This window comes from Chaetodon auriga, chromosome 7 (genome assembly GCF_051107435.1).
Source record: "Chaetodon auriga isolate fChaAug3 chromosome 7, fChaAug3.hap1, whole genome shotgun sequence".
NCBI lineage: Eukaryota > Metazoa > Chordata > Actinopteri > Chaetodontiformes > Chaetodontidae > Chaetodon > Chaetodon auriga.
Genome location: NC_135080.1, coordinates 26,983,000 through 27,002,896, shown reverse-complemented (window position 1 = coordinate 27,002,896; position 19,897 = coordinate 26,983,000). Strand labels below are relative to the sequence as shown.

At 39.6% G+C, this 19,897-nt stretch overlaps 1 protein-coding gene across 2 annotated transcripts in view; it reads right to left on the bottom strand.

The window, feature by feature from the left end:
* Positions 1–17,302, bottom strand: part of pipox (pipecolic acid oxidase) — a 46,316-nt gene extending 29,014 nt beyond the window's left edge. The window contains exons 1-7 of one of the 2 annotated variants that reach the window (XM_076735676.1): positions 17,121–17,302; positions 13,923–14,071; positions 11,341–11,554; positions 8,139–8,321; positions 3,984–4,136; positions 3,629–3,778; positions 1,685–1,760 (exon numbers count right to left, since the gene is read on the bottom strand). In XM_076735676.1, the coding sequence (XP_076591791.1) occupies positions 1,685–1,760; positions 3,629–3,778; positions 3,984–4,136; positions 8,139–8,321; positions 11,341–11,554; positions 13,923–14,071; positions 17,121–17,231 (1,036 nt within the window). In that variant the 5' untranslated portion in view covers positions 17,232–17,302. The remainder of the gene's footprint in view (positions 1–1,684; positions 1,761–3,628; positions 3,779–3,983; positions 4,137–8,138; positions 8,322–11,340; positions 11,555–13,922; positions 14,072–17,120) is intronic. The other variant, XM_076735677.1, reaches the window with a different exon arrangement.
* Between the last annotated feature and the right edge of the window lie 2,595 nt (positions 17,303–19,897).

The window sequence follows — 19,897 nt, the reverse complement described above, 5'->3', positions numbered from 1 at the left end:
CAGTTCAGTGAGTGACTGTAGTGGCAGCTCCTTCCTTTATTCAAAAACATTTAACCTCTGTAAAGAATCTGGGAGTTATCTTTGATCAGGACATGTCCTTTCACTCCCATGTAAAACAAATTTCAAGGACTGCCTTTTTTCACCTACGTAACATTGCAAAAATCATGCACATCCTGGTTCAAAATGATGCAGAAAAATTAGACCATGCATTCGTAACTTCCAAGTTGGATTATTGCAATTCCTTACTATCAGGCTGCCAAAATTAGTTGCTGAATATTCTCCAGTTGCTCCAGAATGCTGCAGCACGTGTTCTGACAAAAGCGAGGAAGACAGATCATATTTCTCCGATATTAGCCACTCTGCACTGGCTCCCTGTCAAGTTTAGAATAGAATTTAAAATCCTCCTTCTTACTTACAAAGCCATAAATGGTCAGGCATCATCTTATCTTAAAGAGCTCATAGTACCTTATTACCCCACTAGAACACTGTGTTCCCAGAATACAGGCTTACTTATGGTTCCTAAATTCTTCAAAAGTAGAACAGGAGCCAGAGCATTTAGCTATCAAGCTCCTCTCCTGTGGAACCATCTTCCAGTCTTTGTCCAGGAGGCAGACACTGTCTCTACAAAGAGTTGGTTTACAACTTTCCTTTTTGATAAAGCTTATAGTTAGGGCTGGCTCAGGCTTGCCCAGGACCAGCCCCTAGTTATGTTGCTATAGCATTAGACTGTCTGGGGAACTTCAAAGTTACACCGAGCTCCGCTGTCCTTCTCTCCCTCTGCACACTTTCATGTCCTAACAGGGTGTGTTACTAACTTAGCTTCTTCCCCGGAGTCTCTGTGCTTTGTCGTCTTGCAGGTTCCCATGGATAGTGGCTGAATCTGGATTGTGGATTACAGCTGTGTCTCCTGCCATGGCCCTGTCTGACATCCATTGCAACTGCTATTACTATTATTATATCCACTGTCACTGCTTGAGGTTTCTGCCTGTTAAAAGGAAGTTTTTCTTCGCCACTATCGCCAAGTGCTTGCTCATGAGGGAATTGTTGGGTCTCTGTAGATAAAAGAGCTCGGCCTGTGCCAGCGCTATATGGAAAGTGTCCTGAGACAACTTCTGTTGTGATTTGGCACTATACAAATAAAATTGAATTGAATTGAATTGAATTGATGCTGCCGCTACATAATTGTTCCAAATTAATTCTCACAGCTGGAAGAATTCTGGTTTCAGCTGTTACCAGGCCACAACTTTTACTATACTATAGCTAGAGAAGTGAAGAAAGCTTAATTCCAGTGTTGACAAATTTCATTTGACATGTCTAAATGTGTACTGTAATATGTATGTATTCTTTTCTCGTTTAATTCTCAGTCTTTTTCTTCTTTATTGTATATATTTTATGTTTATGTGTATGTTTACCCTGCTGCTGCAACAAAAGAATGTCCCAATTGGAATCAATAAAGTGAAGTCTAAGTCTAAGTACACATCTATCTATCTATCTATCTATCTATCTATACACACACACACACACACACACACACACACATATATATAAACACTATGTTAACAGTTATGTTTGTAATCTCTGAAAGAAAGATAATCCACCTTAACACACGTCTAACCATAGGTGATCCCTTCCATAGATTCTGTTTGACTTGGTTTGAGTTGTTGTGAGTTGCACTATGTTGTACCTGAGAATCCTGTTCCAATCACAATATTGCTGTAGGTGGGGTGGCAGTCCAGCACAAAATGACGGTCAGGCGTTAGCTGCAAAAACAACAAAACATGAAGAGTCAGCAAAGTCCAAAATTAAAATGAGAGGCTCCAGATTGTAGGAGAAACTGATTCACTCTGACCAGATTGTCAGGTTTGACACTGTCATTTCTAATCTGTTGGTTTGAAATGTATAAACTGTTCAGGTTCAGAACTACAGAGCTGAGTTAGGATCTCAAAGATTTTGTTCCCAATGGAGACATGAATTGTGAACTGAGCAAATGCAGATTGTCCTGGGAACTATCTGGCAAAGACAGACATTCTGCTTCCTCTCTATGCGGGCATGTGGCCTTTGGAGCTGTTCCTGTCAGATTCTTTGTGGAAAAAACTGTGTTAAAAATGTGTTTAACTGGATGACAAATTCTACTGAAGAATATATAATGACCTCTGACAAAAGGCACATTTTCACCGCAACTGTCAAGACACATGTAATTTAACTCTCCGTCCTTTTGTAAGAGTCACCGGTAATGGAACAAAACACTTGCTGATAACTGAGAAAAGCGTGACTGTCGGGATTTTCAGGGGCATTCGACAAGGTCATAGAAATTATGTTGTCCAGCAGCTTCAGTATGTGATAGTAGTAAAAGCTGCTGCTAGAGGACAGAGCAGCTGCACAAACCCCACCCCTACAACACATACACACACACATACACACACACACAGACATAAACACAGGTCAGCACAGCCTAAACAGAATCTAACAACTGAGAATGGCATTGGACATTGGATTTAGATTTTTTAGTCTCACCAGTGGTCGTGTTAAAAGTGCAAGATCGTGGGCTCACAATGGGTTATTGGTCTGTGGAGCATGAATATGCACACCAAATGTCATATTAAATGTCATGGCAATGTGCCCATAATGTTTTAATGTTGCTTGTGCACATAAATACAGTTGTAATTTTACGAAAAGTTTAAAAAGGAAGACCTCCTGGAGTGAAAAGGGAGCAAATGCAAAAGGAAAGTAGTTAAAAAGCCTGATGCAGTCAGCTCAGCAAGAAGAGCAGTGATTGAATTAAAAAGGCCTCCTGGAGTTCCCAAAAAATGTAAGCAATTTTTGACAGTTCTTTTGCAGCACTGGACCAAAAATGTTTACACACTGATACTACCGTTATTAGTCACCAAGAGCCAGAACCTTAATTTAATGTTACATAGTGTCGTTCATACCTACATTTTGAAGCTGTTCAGAATAGTTCTGCAAATTTCTTACCAATATTGTAATTATAAAACTATAAAAAACATTCTCATTAATATTTTTTTGCATTTAAAGAGCAACTTCTTTCACAGAGTACATTTCTACATCTGTAGCAGTGTGAGACATTAAACCACTGAGGGTCAGCAAAAACAAAATTTTCAGATGGTGTTCTCATTCCAAATTAAACAGCAAATCTGTGCTTGGAGAAGTTAGTTACTTATGCTTTTTGCTCAAGCAAGGAAGCACAGAAAAAAAATCAGTGTGAAAAAGTGTAGCCCTTCAGATGAGTGGCTCTATAAATGTTGATTTTCAAATTATAAAATGTCACTCAATTTGTTTTTTCTCATGTAGTTCCCCAATGTTTAACTATCAAAAAGTTCATTGTTATTACATGATATCTTTATCAAACGATGCAGAAGCATTTGAAATTTAGTTTCTGCTTTTGTGTCAAATAAGTAACGTTTGATTTAGCCCCCACTGCTTTGTCATTAGCTTATGTCTTTACAAAAACGTATCATTACATGTGTTGCTGGTGGTTGAATGTTCTGATGTTTGCTGATGATGACCCACAGATATCATCAAATCTCTACCTTCCGAGACTTAAATCTCAACTCTTAAAGGGATTAGGGTGATCACTCTGAACACTTTGATCTGGTGTGTTGATACGGACCGTATACAGGCAGCTCTCCACCACAGCAGGTTTAGGGACCAGGCCAGGTAAACAGCGGTTGACGTAGCGCTGGAGGATCTCAATATCAGACCTGTCTGTCTGCTTGTCTCTCTGGTCTGGGTCAGTTTTACTGCCCATGTGGTAGCATATCTGCACACAGAATGACATCACCAATATTATTCCTATATGACACATCGAATGCTTGGCAATCATGCATACATTAAATGAATAACAGCAGCAGCAAGCAAACTTTATTCATAGTATAACAAAATTTACATGAATCTTTGAGGGTCAGTCTGAATCTAGACTTTCTTTGCGGTAAATTCACCCTGGAGGGTCCAGTACTGTGACATACCTTCACCAAGCCTGGGTACTCGTTGGACGGAAGGCCATAGATGTGCTCTTTGGACTCCTCACCCTCGGTCAGCAAAAAGCAGGGAAATTGCTGCTTCACGTTGTATGATCCTGGCACCTTCTCTTTCCAGTAGCACACATTGATCTTCACCACCTATAGTAGTTAAACAAGGAAAACTATAAGTACCGGCCAATCCCCAGCAATCTGGCTGTCACTGTAGACTTTTGACCGAAAGCTTTCAAACACGAAAATTCATGATTGAAATTCAGAGGGTTTCCTAAACACTACCTACAGCCTACAACTCCAACACATCCTCCTAACAAAAAAAAGGACTAGCTTTGTGTATGCAATGCTTGTCAGTGTCTATCAAGACTGCTGAAATATGACTATTGCAAAAACAATTCTAATGACCTTCTTTTGATCTTGTACCATACGGTGAAAGGTTCATAATTTTTCTAGGGTGTCTTACAACAAGTCAGGTATCCATATGCTTGTTGTAATAGTTCCTCTTATTCATACTGCCCACTAACAGATCTCTTCCTGATATGTTTCCGATGCAAGTGATGGGGACAAAATCTGTTGATTTTTTTTTTTCTGTGCAAAAATCCATTCCAAAGCGAATGTGTTCGAAAGTTACAGTCTGATATTGCCTCTGTGAGTTACTATTCCTCCGCCATGGTAACAATGTTTGGGAAAAAACAAAAGGTTTTGTACTAACTTTTGAAAAATACCCACTTGACTGGATTAACTGAGAGTGTTGAAGTCTCATATTAACTGCAGATAAACTTTGGAACATATTTTTGGCCAGAATGAGGACTGCAGATTTTGTTTCCTATTTCTTCTGCTGGAAGTGTGATCAGAGGGGATATCTTCCTAATGGCCAGTATGAACAGGAGGAATAATCAGAACAAGCAAAAGATTTTACATGTGCATATGGACACTCGGCTACTGTTTTAAGACACACTTGAAAAAATGTGATCCTATCCTTCCTATCCTTTGGTTAACCTTACGCACAATGTCTTTGTTATAGTTAGCGAAAGACGGGGGATGAAAATTAGAATTACCACCTCACAGTTGTATGCCTCCACCAACCAGTCAAGTTGCATTTACATCCATGTCTGTCCAGACTCATATATGTAGTGACAACTTTGAAGCGATTTAACAATAACTGTTTATGTATTTTTTGGCAAAATGGAAGTTATCACTATATTGACATATATGATTCTGAAAATTACAAATTACAAATAAAATGTGGATGCTGAACAGATCTTCAATAAAGCAGCACATAAAATTTATACAGTCACCACAGTTTCAATGTGGACACCCAAGATTAGTGTCAGCAATTCAGTATGTGACCAAATGCGAAATATGGTCAAAATCCGCCTTCTGTTCCTGAGTTATGGTGTTGAATAATGGAGAGAAAAGTGTTTCTGTAGAACATTATGATGTTATAGGAAAGTTGATATTTTCCTTTTGTTATGTTATCACTACATCATTTAACCTTTGAGACATTGTGTGAAATTTTAATATTAGTATATGAATTCTTGAGTTATGGCCTAAAATGTGCTGTGTGTGGTCACAGCGACCTTTGACCACCAAATTCTAATTCTAATTCTAAACATGTGGATTGGAGAAGCCAGGGATTGATGGTGCGGCATATCAAGATGCTGATTAGACAGCATGAATATTGCACAGGTGTGCAGAATAAAAGGCCACTCTAAAATGTGCAGTTTTGCTTTATTGGGGGGGTCTGGGGGGGTCAGAAAACCAATGCCAATTCATGCCAATTTGCGCACAGATGGCGCAAGGAGAAAAGTTATAAGGACACCACAAACATTCAGGGGCCACAAATATCAATATCAAATTTGATGGAAATGTAGGTCATTAAAATCCCAAGGAATTGTCCTCTCAGGTATTTCAGTGTTCATACAAAATGTCATGGGAACTTCGTTGTAGTTGTTGAGTGTGGGTTAGCTCAGATATGATTATGTTTGATTAATTATATATTTCTTATCCAATACTATACTTTAAGCAATACAACCCCATACTGGTTATAACTTAAAATACAAACATACATAACTCACCTAATCCATTCTTCTCATCGCCTAATAGAACTGTAACAACAGCAGCTCCGCAGAGGTGAGGTGAGAATTAGGATTTAATGAAATGTACACATGGTCGTACAAATGACGTCCATCTCAGGGTGGCAATAATAAGGACACACTGTCCAGGAGCTTTCAATGTAATGAACTAACTGGCCGTGCACTCATTCCAAGGGACCATTAAAATTCAGACAGAAGTGCTCTGGCGAGTCAGCGAGCTCAGAGCCTGTGCTTTTCTACCAGTTCACTCAGGCATGGCGTTCTCTGGCCCCCCAGCCTGCTGCTAACCTGAATAATACAATTCCAATATCAACTCCAATTCTCCACTCTACCAGCTGTCTGCTTGTTTTCCCATCACCTTCACTTTTCAGGCAGTGTGCCTTGCTGACTAAGGCATCTAAGCTGTTTAAATATGGAGCAGTAACGCTTTTGTTTCCTTGGCATCTTCAGGTGGGCATTTAAAGGGTAGGCAGGCCAAAATCCCGTTGGGGAAAAGGAACTGGATTAGATGTGAACAATTTGAAGTTACGAGTTACGAGTGTGTCGTGAAATGTGTGGCTGATTCTACTGTGTATCAGGAGTGATTTCTAAACAATCTATTGAGAAAAAACAATTTTTAGAAAATGATATCCATTTAGGGTTGACAGCTAATACATTACATTATACATAATGTGAAATGTTGTATGTTATACAAGGATCTATAATTTGATGTATTGATCAAACCTGACCTCTACACTGGAGGCCACATTCTATTTCCCATCATTTTATTTACCTGTGTTGACACAGTTTTCATTTCACCATTTTATGTTATTTATGGGATAGTTTGAGGGTGTGTCAAGGTCTCGTCATGGCTAGCTGTGGGAGTGGAACAATAAAAGACACTAATAAAACAGAATCGAATCGTCAATTTAAAAATTTGGCAAAAAGAGTGCATAAGCATATTTTGGTCTTTGAATGAACTACATTTGCAAAATGGGAAGCATAAAGAATGTAACAGGGCTCTACACTAACTTTTCCACTGGTAGCACTGGTGCGACCAACTTTCTCAGTTGGTCGCACCAGCACATGATTTTCCTATGAACTGGGCACATGCCTTGTCATTGGCATAGGTTGGGTTCACATTCAGCCCGTTTTTTTTTTTTCATCAGTGCGATCTGGCATTTGAATTGTGTGAACGGGAGTTCCTCTTTCGCTATGTTATAGGCAGTGTTAAACTTAATGACCATTTCGTTCTCTTCTGTTGAGCGATTACTCTCATCCATCCGCTGAAAAAAAGTCGGGAGGGGCTCAGTGTTTCGGGTGATGCATTGGTCCCGACAGGTTTTGTGTTTTATGCTGGCGTTGTGTAACTTCACAGTTTCCAGCTTAAATTGTGTCGACCCCTTAACAAATTTTTTTTTTTTTGAAAAAATCAGCAACAGACCCCTTCATTTTTGAGAATAGCGAAACGCTAGTCTTGGTGTCTTGAAGTTCTGTGCGCTGCGCGTTTACGCGACGGCTTATGTGCACGCGACGGCGCTGTCTCAACAGGAGAGAGTGCAGGTGGAGGCGGCTGACTAAACCAGTGAAAAAAGGGACGACTTTCAACCACAATGTCACGGAGCCATAAAACTGATGCGCTCGCACGAACGCGACCAGATGAAATTCTTACTCGCAAACTCTGAAAAAAAGGTCGCATATGCGACCATTTTGGTCACAGTCTCGAGCCCTGTGTAAAAATTGTTTTGTTGTGAGAAAACAAACTAGAACTAGTGAAAAACACGTATCCAGTTGAACAGCCACAATTTAGGGCTAACAAATGCAATCTGTTTACAAACCACAGATGATGCTGTGGTCATCCATTCAACAGGCCACAAAATGATCCCAGGTCTGGTGCATACTTAAGTGTTAATGATGAAACCTAGCCTTCTATATCATTTCCATGTATGTTAAGCCCTTGAATCCTAACATTACACTTAGATTCACCGGTGAAAACATTTAAAGTACAATATTACATATACTGTACGCAGCTATATGAACATTATTGCACTTGGGACACATAGATTTTGAATACCTCCAGAGGCAACTGCAAGCCAGTGTGGGCCAATAGTTTATTAGTCCAGGGTCCAGCGGTGATGACCACGCTCTTGGCTCGATAAACCCCAGCAGAGGTGGACACTGTCACAACAGGGCCAGGCATGATGTCTGTCACCACTTCTTTGTCTCTTATGACACCACCCATCTTCTGAAACTGCCCCTGAGAAAAGAAATGACACAAATCAACAATTTCTTAATGAAATCCTTCCGTAGTGTAATCTTTTAATCTATGTGTAAATAAGTGCTTTCTAATATGTGATATTTATTGATCAGCACAGGCTTCTAAAAAAGTGTTTACCCATCTTAACTTCAGTATTCATTTAGAAGAAGAAGAATAGAACAGAATATAAATAAACATAAATAAAATAAAATACAAATACATCAAAGTTAAGTTGATGTAATTATCTAAATGTACACCTATTATTACTATTTTACAACAGGGCTGTCTTCTTCTGCCACTTGTTTTCGCATTATCATTAGATCATATCACCAAAATAATAATAATACCCAAATAAACTAGAATGAAGTTCCTAATTTTTTTATTCTCAGATGTATCAATTATTCTGCCTAATTATTAATACAATCAGAAATATAATGTAGTCTGCAAGTCAGTCAGCAAGTTGTCAGGAACAAGAAGATGGTGATGCATACTTATATTGAACATAATTGAATCGAAAGTCTAACTAAAACTGAAACTCGGTTGCCTCTATGAGTCTAACTAAGTTGGGCTCTGGAGCTGAATATGACTACTTCTAAAATTAGCATTGCGAGGAAAAACTGTGCCCTCACTGTTTTGTCAGTCCAACCATTCAACGTTGCCTAGCCCCCCCCCCCCCCCTGCAAAGTGGTGTCTTCTATCTCTTATGTACCAAAATCAGTGAGTAATGACTTCAAAATAAGGCCAGGATGGGGTACAAATCTAGAAATCTCATATTTGTCCATAACTGCTATAATATTTATTGACACGTGTGAACAGGGCTTTATACAGTGCACAGTTAAGTGAGAGACATCACTGCACTGATGTGATCAAAACTGTAGGGCTGTGGTCCTCAGACAGACCTGAGCTGGGCCTGTATACATTCATGAAGTGATCACCAAGTTTGTTTTTATAGAGAGAAAAGGACATTCAGGAATGTGCCACTTTGAGATAATTGAACAAGACAGACCAATTGCAATAATAAGACATAATATGAGAAGCAAGAGGCCATTAGAGAACCATGACATGTAAATGCACAGAGCAATGATCTACCCATGTGTTACACATCTATCACAACAAGCTTTAATTTATAATTGACTGCTGCTTCATGAAAGAGTGGCTGAACAATTTGTGCAGTCAATTGAAAATGGCACCTCACTGAAATAACAAAGGAGTGCTTCGTGCTTGACCTAACAGCCATGGATGAGCCTGTTCCCCCCCAGTGCTTCTTCTCAGTGCTGCCAGAGTCCAGTAATGTGAATTTATTGCTGAAAGATATTCCTGGTGTGAGCTATTATTAGATTAAAACAATGGGCGTGAAATATGTTCAATTATCCATATCTTGTTATTTTTCAGCCCAATTCTCTATGTTCTTGGTCTTGTACAAATTAGAAAATGTTTTTCTTCTTTCACCTCTCATCACTTCCACAAGGTTCTTGTTATGGGACCCTTGCCTGCAGTTCGGTTCAGTGGTAAATTTTGTATGGAACAGATTTCTTAAATCACAACACGGCTTTCTGCCATGAACCCTGGAGCAGACATGAAGGTCAATTTATGTTTTATTAAACAAAAAATGGAACTGAGTAGCATACTAGCTAATTTGTTATTTATGCATCAAACAATGCTGTGAAATTCCTACAAAATGAATGTGAAAAGGCCATGCCTTTCGGCAAGTAAGGGAAGCAGACACTGTCTTTCACATTACTAAGGAGAGAAAGACCTTGAAAATCTTGAAAAAGCATAAGATACAGATCATTTGAGGTGAACTTTAGAGACCTCCAGATTAAGCTTCAGTTTTGCATTAAGTCATATAGACAAGTTAAAGGGAAACTACAGTTAATTACAACTTGGATTTTATTTATGTAGCTTTGCTCATCAGTTCTGTCAGGCACTGTACTCACCAAAGTAGTGGCCGACGTTTCAGAACACTGGGACATTACCAAGAAAAGGATCTCACAGGTAAAGAAACAGAAGTACTCAGACATTCAGGTAGGTTGGAAATAAACTGACAGTTTATCCAGATCATCTAAACTTGTGGCACACCTGAAACGTCTGTAATGATCCTTCATTGCACTGGAAAACTGTGAGTGCACAACTATGCTAAACGCAACCAGTTGAAGCAGGGAGTGTGTGGTTTGGTTAATAGTTATACCATTTGCCTTCATTTACCAAATTAGTTTACCTAACCTGGAACACAGAAAAGATTTATGACAGGTATATCAGAAAAAATTATTGGGGTGGATTCATTTTTTTGGGCATATTAACGTCTTATAGCAACTGTTGCTATGTGCCAAATTTAGGGCCCTATAATTTTCCACAGTGCAGGAAACATGGACAGTTGCAGAATTTGATAATTTCCACTACCATTCTAGACGTTTTTTCATCGCACCTAAGCCAAATGAACAGAAAAAACACTATGGTGTCATACTGCCAGACAGAGAGAGAGAGAGAGAGAGAGAGATCACCACTTCAACAAAGTCTCCGCAGTACAAAAACATCAACAGATGCAAGACACAAGTTTGATGAAGACTTAGTGGCTGTAAGTTAGGAGTCAGATATTCTATTAGACAAATGAAAACGACACGTCGTATCTGATCAAGCATTAAAAGGAGGAGGAGTGTTACGTGTTTCATTAAATTCCTTGATATTCATTAAATTTTGATTATTTTCTTACTATCTGATGACAAAACGGGCTTAAATTGTTAAACACCAAATTCAGAAAAATGAAAACAAAAAACATGTAATTCTGGAAAAAATAAAATGGAATTTGTCAAAAATTAAACCAGACTTCATTTGTACTGACTACACATATGTGTGTTAGCCATAGCTCGACACGTGCCAACAAATGTTTCACTAAACTCACTGGCTTGGGCAGGACACATCATATCCTAAGTGGACCACAAGATGGGGCTTCACTCATGACATCAGTTCCTCAAGCTGATATATAATACCTAATGCTCTATCAACAGTATCCACGTCGTACCTGTGCAGTCTTGAGTGCACGGTCCGCATACAAAACTCCAGCACTGATGTCCACCAGCGCTCCATCTCCCTCAGCCAGCTTGACATGGGGGATGTGCTGGCTGAAGTTGTCACAGTTCAGGACCATCATGGGAGTGTTGTTCTTCTCCAGGGTGTTCTTAAACTGCTGGTAACTCTGACTCTTCTCTGGTCCCATCACAAGGAGTCCTGTCTGTCTGCAAGGGGAGGTCAGTGGGGATTGAGGTGGCATCTTGGTAAGAAACGCTCAAGATACATGAAGGCTTTTACAAATCACAAACTGTTTATCATTGTTAGTACAAGATTTAAAGGAATTTTTAAAAAATCAGTTGATGTCAAGAAAACTACCAGTGACACAAATCTAATGGTGTAATCACAGCCAATGTCAAAACCAACCACATATGACAGTTTAATGCAAATGTTAAAGCATAAAGCAACATTTTCTATGTTATGTTGCCTTGGTTGATATCAAGTCGTGATAAGAAAGATATTTCAAACACTGTCAACTTTGCCCCCAAAAATGACATAACTCACTGAATGACAACAGGCAAAACCATTTATAACGACTCCTTCATGTTCATGAAGCAGTCATTCACCAACAGTCAAACAGGACAAAGGATATTTTAATAACTTAATCAAAATAATGTTATTTTAACATGAGAAGGGTTATTTTGACTGATTAGTCCAGCTTTGGGTCGCCCCCAAACCCTTTTCGGCAGAGGCTGGACAACTGTGGGCTTGATCCCTTATAAAACTGTTTGAGTTTGTGGTTTTGTCCAGAAAAGGTAACTGAACTTTCAGTATTAATCATTCATTGTGCATGAAAACTGTGAGCGCAAAACCACAGTGAGTCAAGCTTGAATCAGGAAGTCAGCATGTAAACTGTGATGGATCACAATTACAATTGCAATTAGTCATTTGGCAGACGCTTTTATCCAAAGCGAAGGATCACAGATCATAAGGGAAATAATTATGTTATTAGTCTCTCATTTCTCTTCCAAATCAGTTCGGCTAACCTATCATTGTCACATTGCCTTTTTGTTTTTTGTTTTTAAGAAATAAAAGCACAACAGAAACCAACAGTAACAGTCGGAAAAATAACCATGAATTATCAAACACACACAAAAACAAACACCAAACAAAAACACACAATAATAAAAAAGGTATTATACAGCATATCACCATCTAACAACAGAAGATAATTAGATAAAAAAAGTCATTCGAAAGAAAGACTAAATACGAAGTCCCACATACAAATGAATGTGAAAAATCAACTGTTAAATATATAATAATCTGTGTTTATCAGAGGTCAATTATTAAATCATTATCTTAAACACAATTTTCTATATAATTAATGTTACCAGATTCAAGCTTAATGAAAATTAGCAAAAGTATGAAACTAGGACCCAAGTTGTAATAAATGGAATGAACCTTTGCAAGGGATCAAACCAGTGACATTAGAGTGGACACCATATGATCAGTGGATGGTAATACAGAAGATCACAGCAGCTCCATCGATCACTTATTAAGTCCCAGAATGTTGTTGTGAAACACGAGTTCTAATTCAGTAATCCGCCTGATAGATGGCTGACTTGTCCTTTGCCAGCAGTGTTTTCTAAAGGCTGCTCCAACATCTGTCAGCAGCCATAAGGCACAGACAACACCAGCTAAAGGCTTCAGCCATTCATCAGAAAATTTTATGATTATGTCTCCCTGTGCTTGTGTGTTTATGAGTGTGTGACAGAGGAAGGAAAAGCCACACAAGTGTATGTAGGATCATAAATATGATACCTCATCTAGTCCAACCTGTCGAACTGGGTGATTGGTGGCACGAGTTCAGATGGTGCATGTGCACACATGTTATCATGCATGTGGAGAAAATAAAAAGGTTAGTGGGCAGATTTCTGCTTTGCTGCGGCCCCTTTCCATCCCAGAGGCAACAGCAGAAGTGGGAGGCATTGCTCACACCAGCCTCACCTTAACATTTCTCATCTTGATTCAGACGTTTTTTGCCAGCCCAAGGGCACAGGTGGCCTTCAGATGTGGACCCATCAGTCATGAGCTGTGGATGGGTGCATAGGGGATGGGGAAGCACACTGTTTCTAGGGAACATAACATGGGTGTGGCTTGATATAATAAACTATTACCCTGAGACATAAATAATGAAGCAATGTGTTATTCAGCACTCTAGTGCTGAGAACGAACAGGGCTGCACCGAGGTGGTACAACCAAGACACGTAAAGTGCTACAAGGTTGCTCCATGTTTGATGCCACTGTCATATTCATAAACATACAAATTCCTCCCCGTTCTGCATATGAAAATCAGAGGTTTAGTGAGATGAAAAAAAGCCCCTGTTCCACTTTCAAAGGCATGGTATGTGTCAACGGTGACTCAGTGACGCTGGAGGTAATGAGAAAGTCATGCATTTATGGCTCCGTAGATTGAGTTGCTGCTCTTGTGCGTACACAGCACCTTGAATGTGACAAATCTCTGTGTTCTGGTAAAGCTTTTGTTATGTTCTGTTTAATGGGTTTTCTCTCTCTGTGTTTCTGCTGACTGCTTACCTGTACAATTTGACACCCGCCTCCCTCTCCAGCTGAGCCCACAGGTCGTAGCACTCCTCCATCATGAGGGAGTAGAAGCCCTGTTCGTAGGCCTTGCGGATGATGCGGGTCTGGCCATGGGAGCTCCCGCGGGTGTGGGGCAGGATAAACTAGAAAAGAAGAACATAATATCACTTGGTTCAAATGAAATAACTTTGATTTGGTAATAACATGCACCAAATGGCCAAAAGTATGTGGATATCCAAACATTGAACCCAGATGTAATACCTGAGCATGTAATTGAATGTCCATTAAATTGCAGCTGAAACAGCCTTCACTCTTCTGGGAAGGCTTACCACCAGAAAACATTACCCCAGATGTCCACATGGTGCAACTATTGCATTATGGTCAGGCTTGGAATTGTTCTTTTTTTAGCAGGGACATTTCTAAAATGCGCACTAACTACATGTTTGCAGCTCATTGATTGATCTATTTGGTAACAGATTCTTTATGACTTTATTTTGCTAATTTTAATGACTGTACTACAGCATGCTATCTGATCTAGTTTGTGTCTGTATTTGTTGAATAGTGTTTATTAGAAGAAGGAAACTTCTTCTACAACTTCACAGACTTCAGAGGAAAAGAAATAGGAACAAAGTACACCAAACTAATTTTTCTGTCTGTAAAGGCAAAGCCATTGACAAATCAAATACATCAGTAAGCATTTAGTTTAATGTAACTTTCAATAAATTGGGTATTTATATATTATATATTATATATTATATATATATATATATAAGAGAAATTCTTGGTCAGAGATACAAGCTGCTCTGGAGAAAAATAGACTTGATGTGTAAAGAAGAAGAAAGAGCCTGAAGCCAGATTCAGAGCTCATGCATTCTATGGACATCTGCACACTGGTGGAATGACAGCTGATCATCTATAGCAGCCAGAAAAATTTAAACAATGACATATGAGAAGAAAAGGGCCAGCAGAAGCAGAAAGGTGAGACTTCAGCCAGGTATCTAAGTGCTAGCATACAGTACACTAAAGCTCACCAGCACAAGTACCCGACCCTGCCAGCTAACATCACAAAGAGACAGCCACACATTCAGAGGAGACAGCCTCAAGGCAGATTAAGTCATTTTGCAGCACCGGATCAAATGTAACTCCATTATTTTAACTGTGGAACTTAGACCAGCCTTAACAGACCAGCGCTTACATGAGGTTATATAAAAATAAACATACATACATACTATTTTACAACATACACAACAAGGTCAGGAAAATAAGGAAGGAAGCTGCTGACTGATTTTTGCTGCCACTGTTGTGTATTTATCCAGCTTCCCAACTTGAGAGTCCCAGTTGCACACATCAGAAGCACATGTCAAAAAAAGCTATTGAAATGTTTTGCCAGTGATGTATATTATTTGTTTGCTGAGCTGTTGCCAGCAAACATGTCAAACTGTTTTTTGCAGCTATAATCGGTTTTATTATATCCATCCATTCAAAGAGTGCTGCACAAAGTGATCTGAATGTGCATGCTGGCATTTTTTAGCATGAGTATTAAGCATTTTATTATGATTGTACTGTTAATTAATGAGTGAAGCATTTCAATACAGCAAGACTGGACTACAGAGCAACGCAGGTAATCATGGGGCCCTAGACCCAAAGGAGTCCAAACCTTCACATTCACTGTGTGGCAATCAGTTCGTGTCAGTTTCATTAATTATACATTTATTTGTTATTATTACTGGCACCACCAACGGACATTGTAAGTGGACATGACAGTGACCTAATGATTGCACCTGCATTATTACATAATACATAACCTTCTCGTAGAGGGGCCCTGGAACTACAAATAATTTCAGTTAAATACATAGCTGCTTCTGGATTGAAACCTTTATACACTCAACAGGAGAAAACACCTCACTGGTCTTAAATCAAAGCCACAATCAGCAATGAGCAGGTTTCAGGCTTCACAAAGGTGAGCAAAGTCACTTCAGCTACTTTCACTCTGTTTAAACAAGGGGTGAGACCAATGACACATTTGTTTCATCATCACAAAGCCTGCACCATTTCAATAATTGCATATTCACAGTCCCAACATTTGTCTCCTCTTCACCGGATTAGGATGAAAATTTGTGTCTATGCTCAGGAGATAACATGGGATGTCTAGAGTGAGTTTACTCAGGACTGCTCAAAGGCGTCTTGAATCATAAGCAAATATTTGATAGGCCAAACCAACTTGCACCCATTACTATGACTCTTTGGGATTTGGCCCCCAGAGCATGCACACCTAACGGGAAGTTTTGTCAACTACATTACAGGTCAGGCCCAAAATGTTTTGGTAGGCCTATTCGGATACACAGCCTGGTGATATGCACCCAGATTCAAGATGACTGGACCAGTCGTCGAGTTATGGCCATTTTCCTGCAGCCATGTTTTTTGACTGGTCATGTAGTAATGTGTATCTCAGTACCATGATGCTGCATACCAGTTTGGTAATGGTACAGTTAAAATCCAACAAGTTCTATTCATATTACTATTGAAAAACATAAATAAATAAAAAAAAATACAAAAAGCTGAAATGGTTGACTTGTGTGTCCAATTTCATGTGAACAGGACTTTGAGTGTAAGGGACATGACCTTTCCAAAATGGGATTTTTGGGCCTAAATTTAATTTTAAATTTAACATCTGGCCCATTGGGCTCACACTTCTTGACAAACACTTGCACATCATTTCACGGTAAGGGGCTAAATTTCAGGTTTCTTGCCTTTTCCAGCTGAAGGCAATTGAGTAAATAAGTAAATAAACCAGCACAGTAGGCTTGTGAACCCTGATAAGAAACCTGCACAAACACACTTCACGGGTTCTATTCCCGATCTTTCTGGTTTATGTTGTGCTTGCAGTCTATTTTGGTCAGCACCTGTTAGGTAACAGGGAGCCACAACTGCTCACTGACCAGCTCAGCCACTTCACTTTCACAGGCTCACAAGACCTTGACCACTTGCTTGTGCGTAACAGCTCAGGAAAGCAAAAGCACTTCCGAAAGAAATTCTGGATCGACGACCCCAACATGAATTTTTGAATCCTCGCACACACTTCTGGTGACGGGAACTGCTGTCACACACATGGACTTCTGCACGCCGTGATCGTCGTTAACTCCTCCTCCGCTGTGCTTAGTCTTATGGTAAAAAGTTTTGTGGGTGACGCACCTGCTCCAGCAGCAGAGTCTTCTTGTTCTTTTTGGCCAGTTGATAGGCCGTGAAGGACCCCTGGACCCCGGCCCCGATCACTATGCAGTCATACTCAGCATTCATCGACATTTTGGCTACATTCAGCTCTAACGCACAGCATGAGATTCATTCACATTTTATCCATATGCAGAAACAGACACGCCCATTACAAGTCGAGGGGAACGCGTAACTTTGACGCCCTGAGTTTTGTCTGCCAGGACACACCGAGCACGCAGTATCAATTAAAGATCTCTTTTTAAGGTTAGATTATAAATGTGACGGTGAGGACTGGGGGTATGTTTGGGTCCGATCTGTACCAGTTTTACAGGGAAATGGGATTTGCAAGGAACATGACCGGACCCGTGTGTCTGACAGTCCACAGTAGGGCAAAAATGTCCCAGAAGTTTTCATTACACAACTGATCCGAACTTGATTCTGTTATTTAAGCACAAGATGTGATTCGCGTTGGTGCTGCCACCTCTGTGTTTTTTTTATTTTTATTTTTTAATCGAGTTCAAATTCCTCTATACTTCATCCTACACTAGCAGTGCTGGAAACATTTATATATTATATAAAAAATATATTTATTTATACTTATTTCAGTTTCCTAAAAGAAACTAGTATATACGCAGTAATAGAAATGTTAATTCTATTTGCATTTCAATTTATCCTGCCATGAAACATACATGTCACAAAACACAAATTGCAGACTGACAAAAAACACTAGCTGTGTATAACAAACAATAACCTGATGACTAAGGTTTTTTTTTTTTTTTTTTTTCACAGTTTTTGATGAGTAGTTTGGGAAAAATTGCAAATAAACCTTTTTCATAACCTTATGTAGTTGGAGTGACTTCAGGCCAACTGGCCCCTCCAGTTACATCTGGCCATTTCCAGCTCTGCTGTCATTCTACTTTCTTAACAGAGCAAAGTGCACCTGTTACACTTGTATAACCATGAGTAGATTACTCAGTCCAGAGGTCACTCTGTAACAGACCTGCACAGAGAGAGCTTGATATCTTCACAGTCTAACATTTTGGCACAATTAGAATGTATATTAACAAACTTTTCAAAGTGCTTCCTGCCATCTGGAGGTTAATTAGGCTCTACACTGTCTGACAATGTAACCACTATCAGCACACATTAGAAATTACAAGGTACACAAACTACATTTGTCTGACAGTCTCTCCTGCCCTGAGTCATATCCTGGTCTACACAGGCCTGAAAGTGACATTGACAGCAAAGTCACTTTTTTCCACAATATGGTTTAATGGGCCAGTTGGCTGGAGCACAGATCCAGTAAAGGTGTCACATATACTACAAAGTAATAATGGTGGTTTGTTATGTTCTGTTTTATTTTGAAATATCCAGTGGGTGGAGAATGTTTGTTCCCAAAGGTGCACCAGCTATCAACTGTTTTTGGAAATCTAGAAATTCCAGTGATTGTCGGGTTATGATTAAAGGACATTCCACTGATTTTGCACATGAAGTCAACATTTATCACGACCAGCACTACTCTGCTCATGAAAGCAGTTGTATGATATCTTTTACCACTCTGAGGGATGTTATACAATTGCATCATGGGAAGTGTAGGGTCCAGTGTTTTTTGGAGCTTGACCTACAACTAACAGTCAGTTATTACATGATCGCCTGATCACAACTATTTTGCACAATTCACAGTCCACAATGAGGAGAATTTTAAAGCAAGTTCTGTACATCAAATAAACCTAAATACTGTATTTCTATCATGTTTTCCATATTGTTTTCCACCATTTGAGGTTTGAATGGAGCTCTTTTAATTATGTCATCATCTACAACAGTTTAATGGCACCGGACTGGAGAATTAGTGCCTCAACTGTTCAGTAAAACAAATGGAATAAAGAGCTTGCTCTTTTGCTTCATGTCATATCAGGCCGTGTTTCTTGCTATCCAAAACAAGATGCTGATGGGTGTCTCAAAGTATGGTGGACAGTCTCTTCATGAGGTGCAGCAATGTGTCTGACAGCTCTGGGAAAGTTATGCTGGAGATCATTTGCAGTCGTTGAAACAATTTAGAGTTGTTGTGCAGTGTAATCGGACCAAACAGCTGGTCTGTCATTGTTAGGTTTGGCCTGAATTTAGAGGTTACTGGACTCAATGCACAGACCAGGAGACAAGAGTATAAAAGGAAAACAAATTTATTCACAAGGAATTCAACACAAAGCGCACTCATAACGAGTGGAAACAATAAACCAAAAGTGCACTCAACGAGTGGGAAAAGACACAAATGGCGCACTCAACGAGTACAAACAATTCTCCACGTGGGAGGTTGCGGCTGAGCAAAGGCTGAACATGGCTGGTAGACACTGTGAACAAACAAAGCACAGGTGAGGCAAAAGAAAAAGCCACCGAGCAAAAAGATGAGACTGCAGCTAGGCAATGACTGGAAATACTCACTGAGCACAGCTCTAGGAAACTCAAGGGACCAGCCAAGCTCAGTGTCTTCCTTAAACGCTGAGCCCTAATCAGGCTCATGCGCTCCAGGTGCACTGCTGGAGAGGTGGAGTCAGCTGGGTGCAGGGAAACACCCACAGAGACAGACAGACACTAGGGAAAAGGGAAACAGAGAACACTAGGAGCAGACAGATCTAACAGAAACTAACAGTCATTTAATATTTGCTACATTATTTATTCGACCAAAATAATTCCCATTTGTTGCATAAGCTCTTTTTGACAAAAGGAAAAAAAACACACCTCAAGTGAAAACCTTTCAAGAG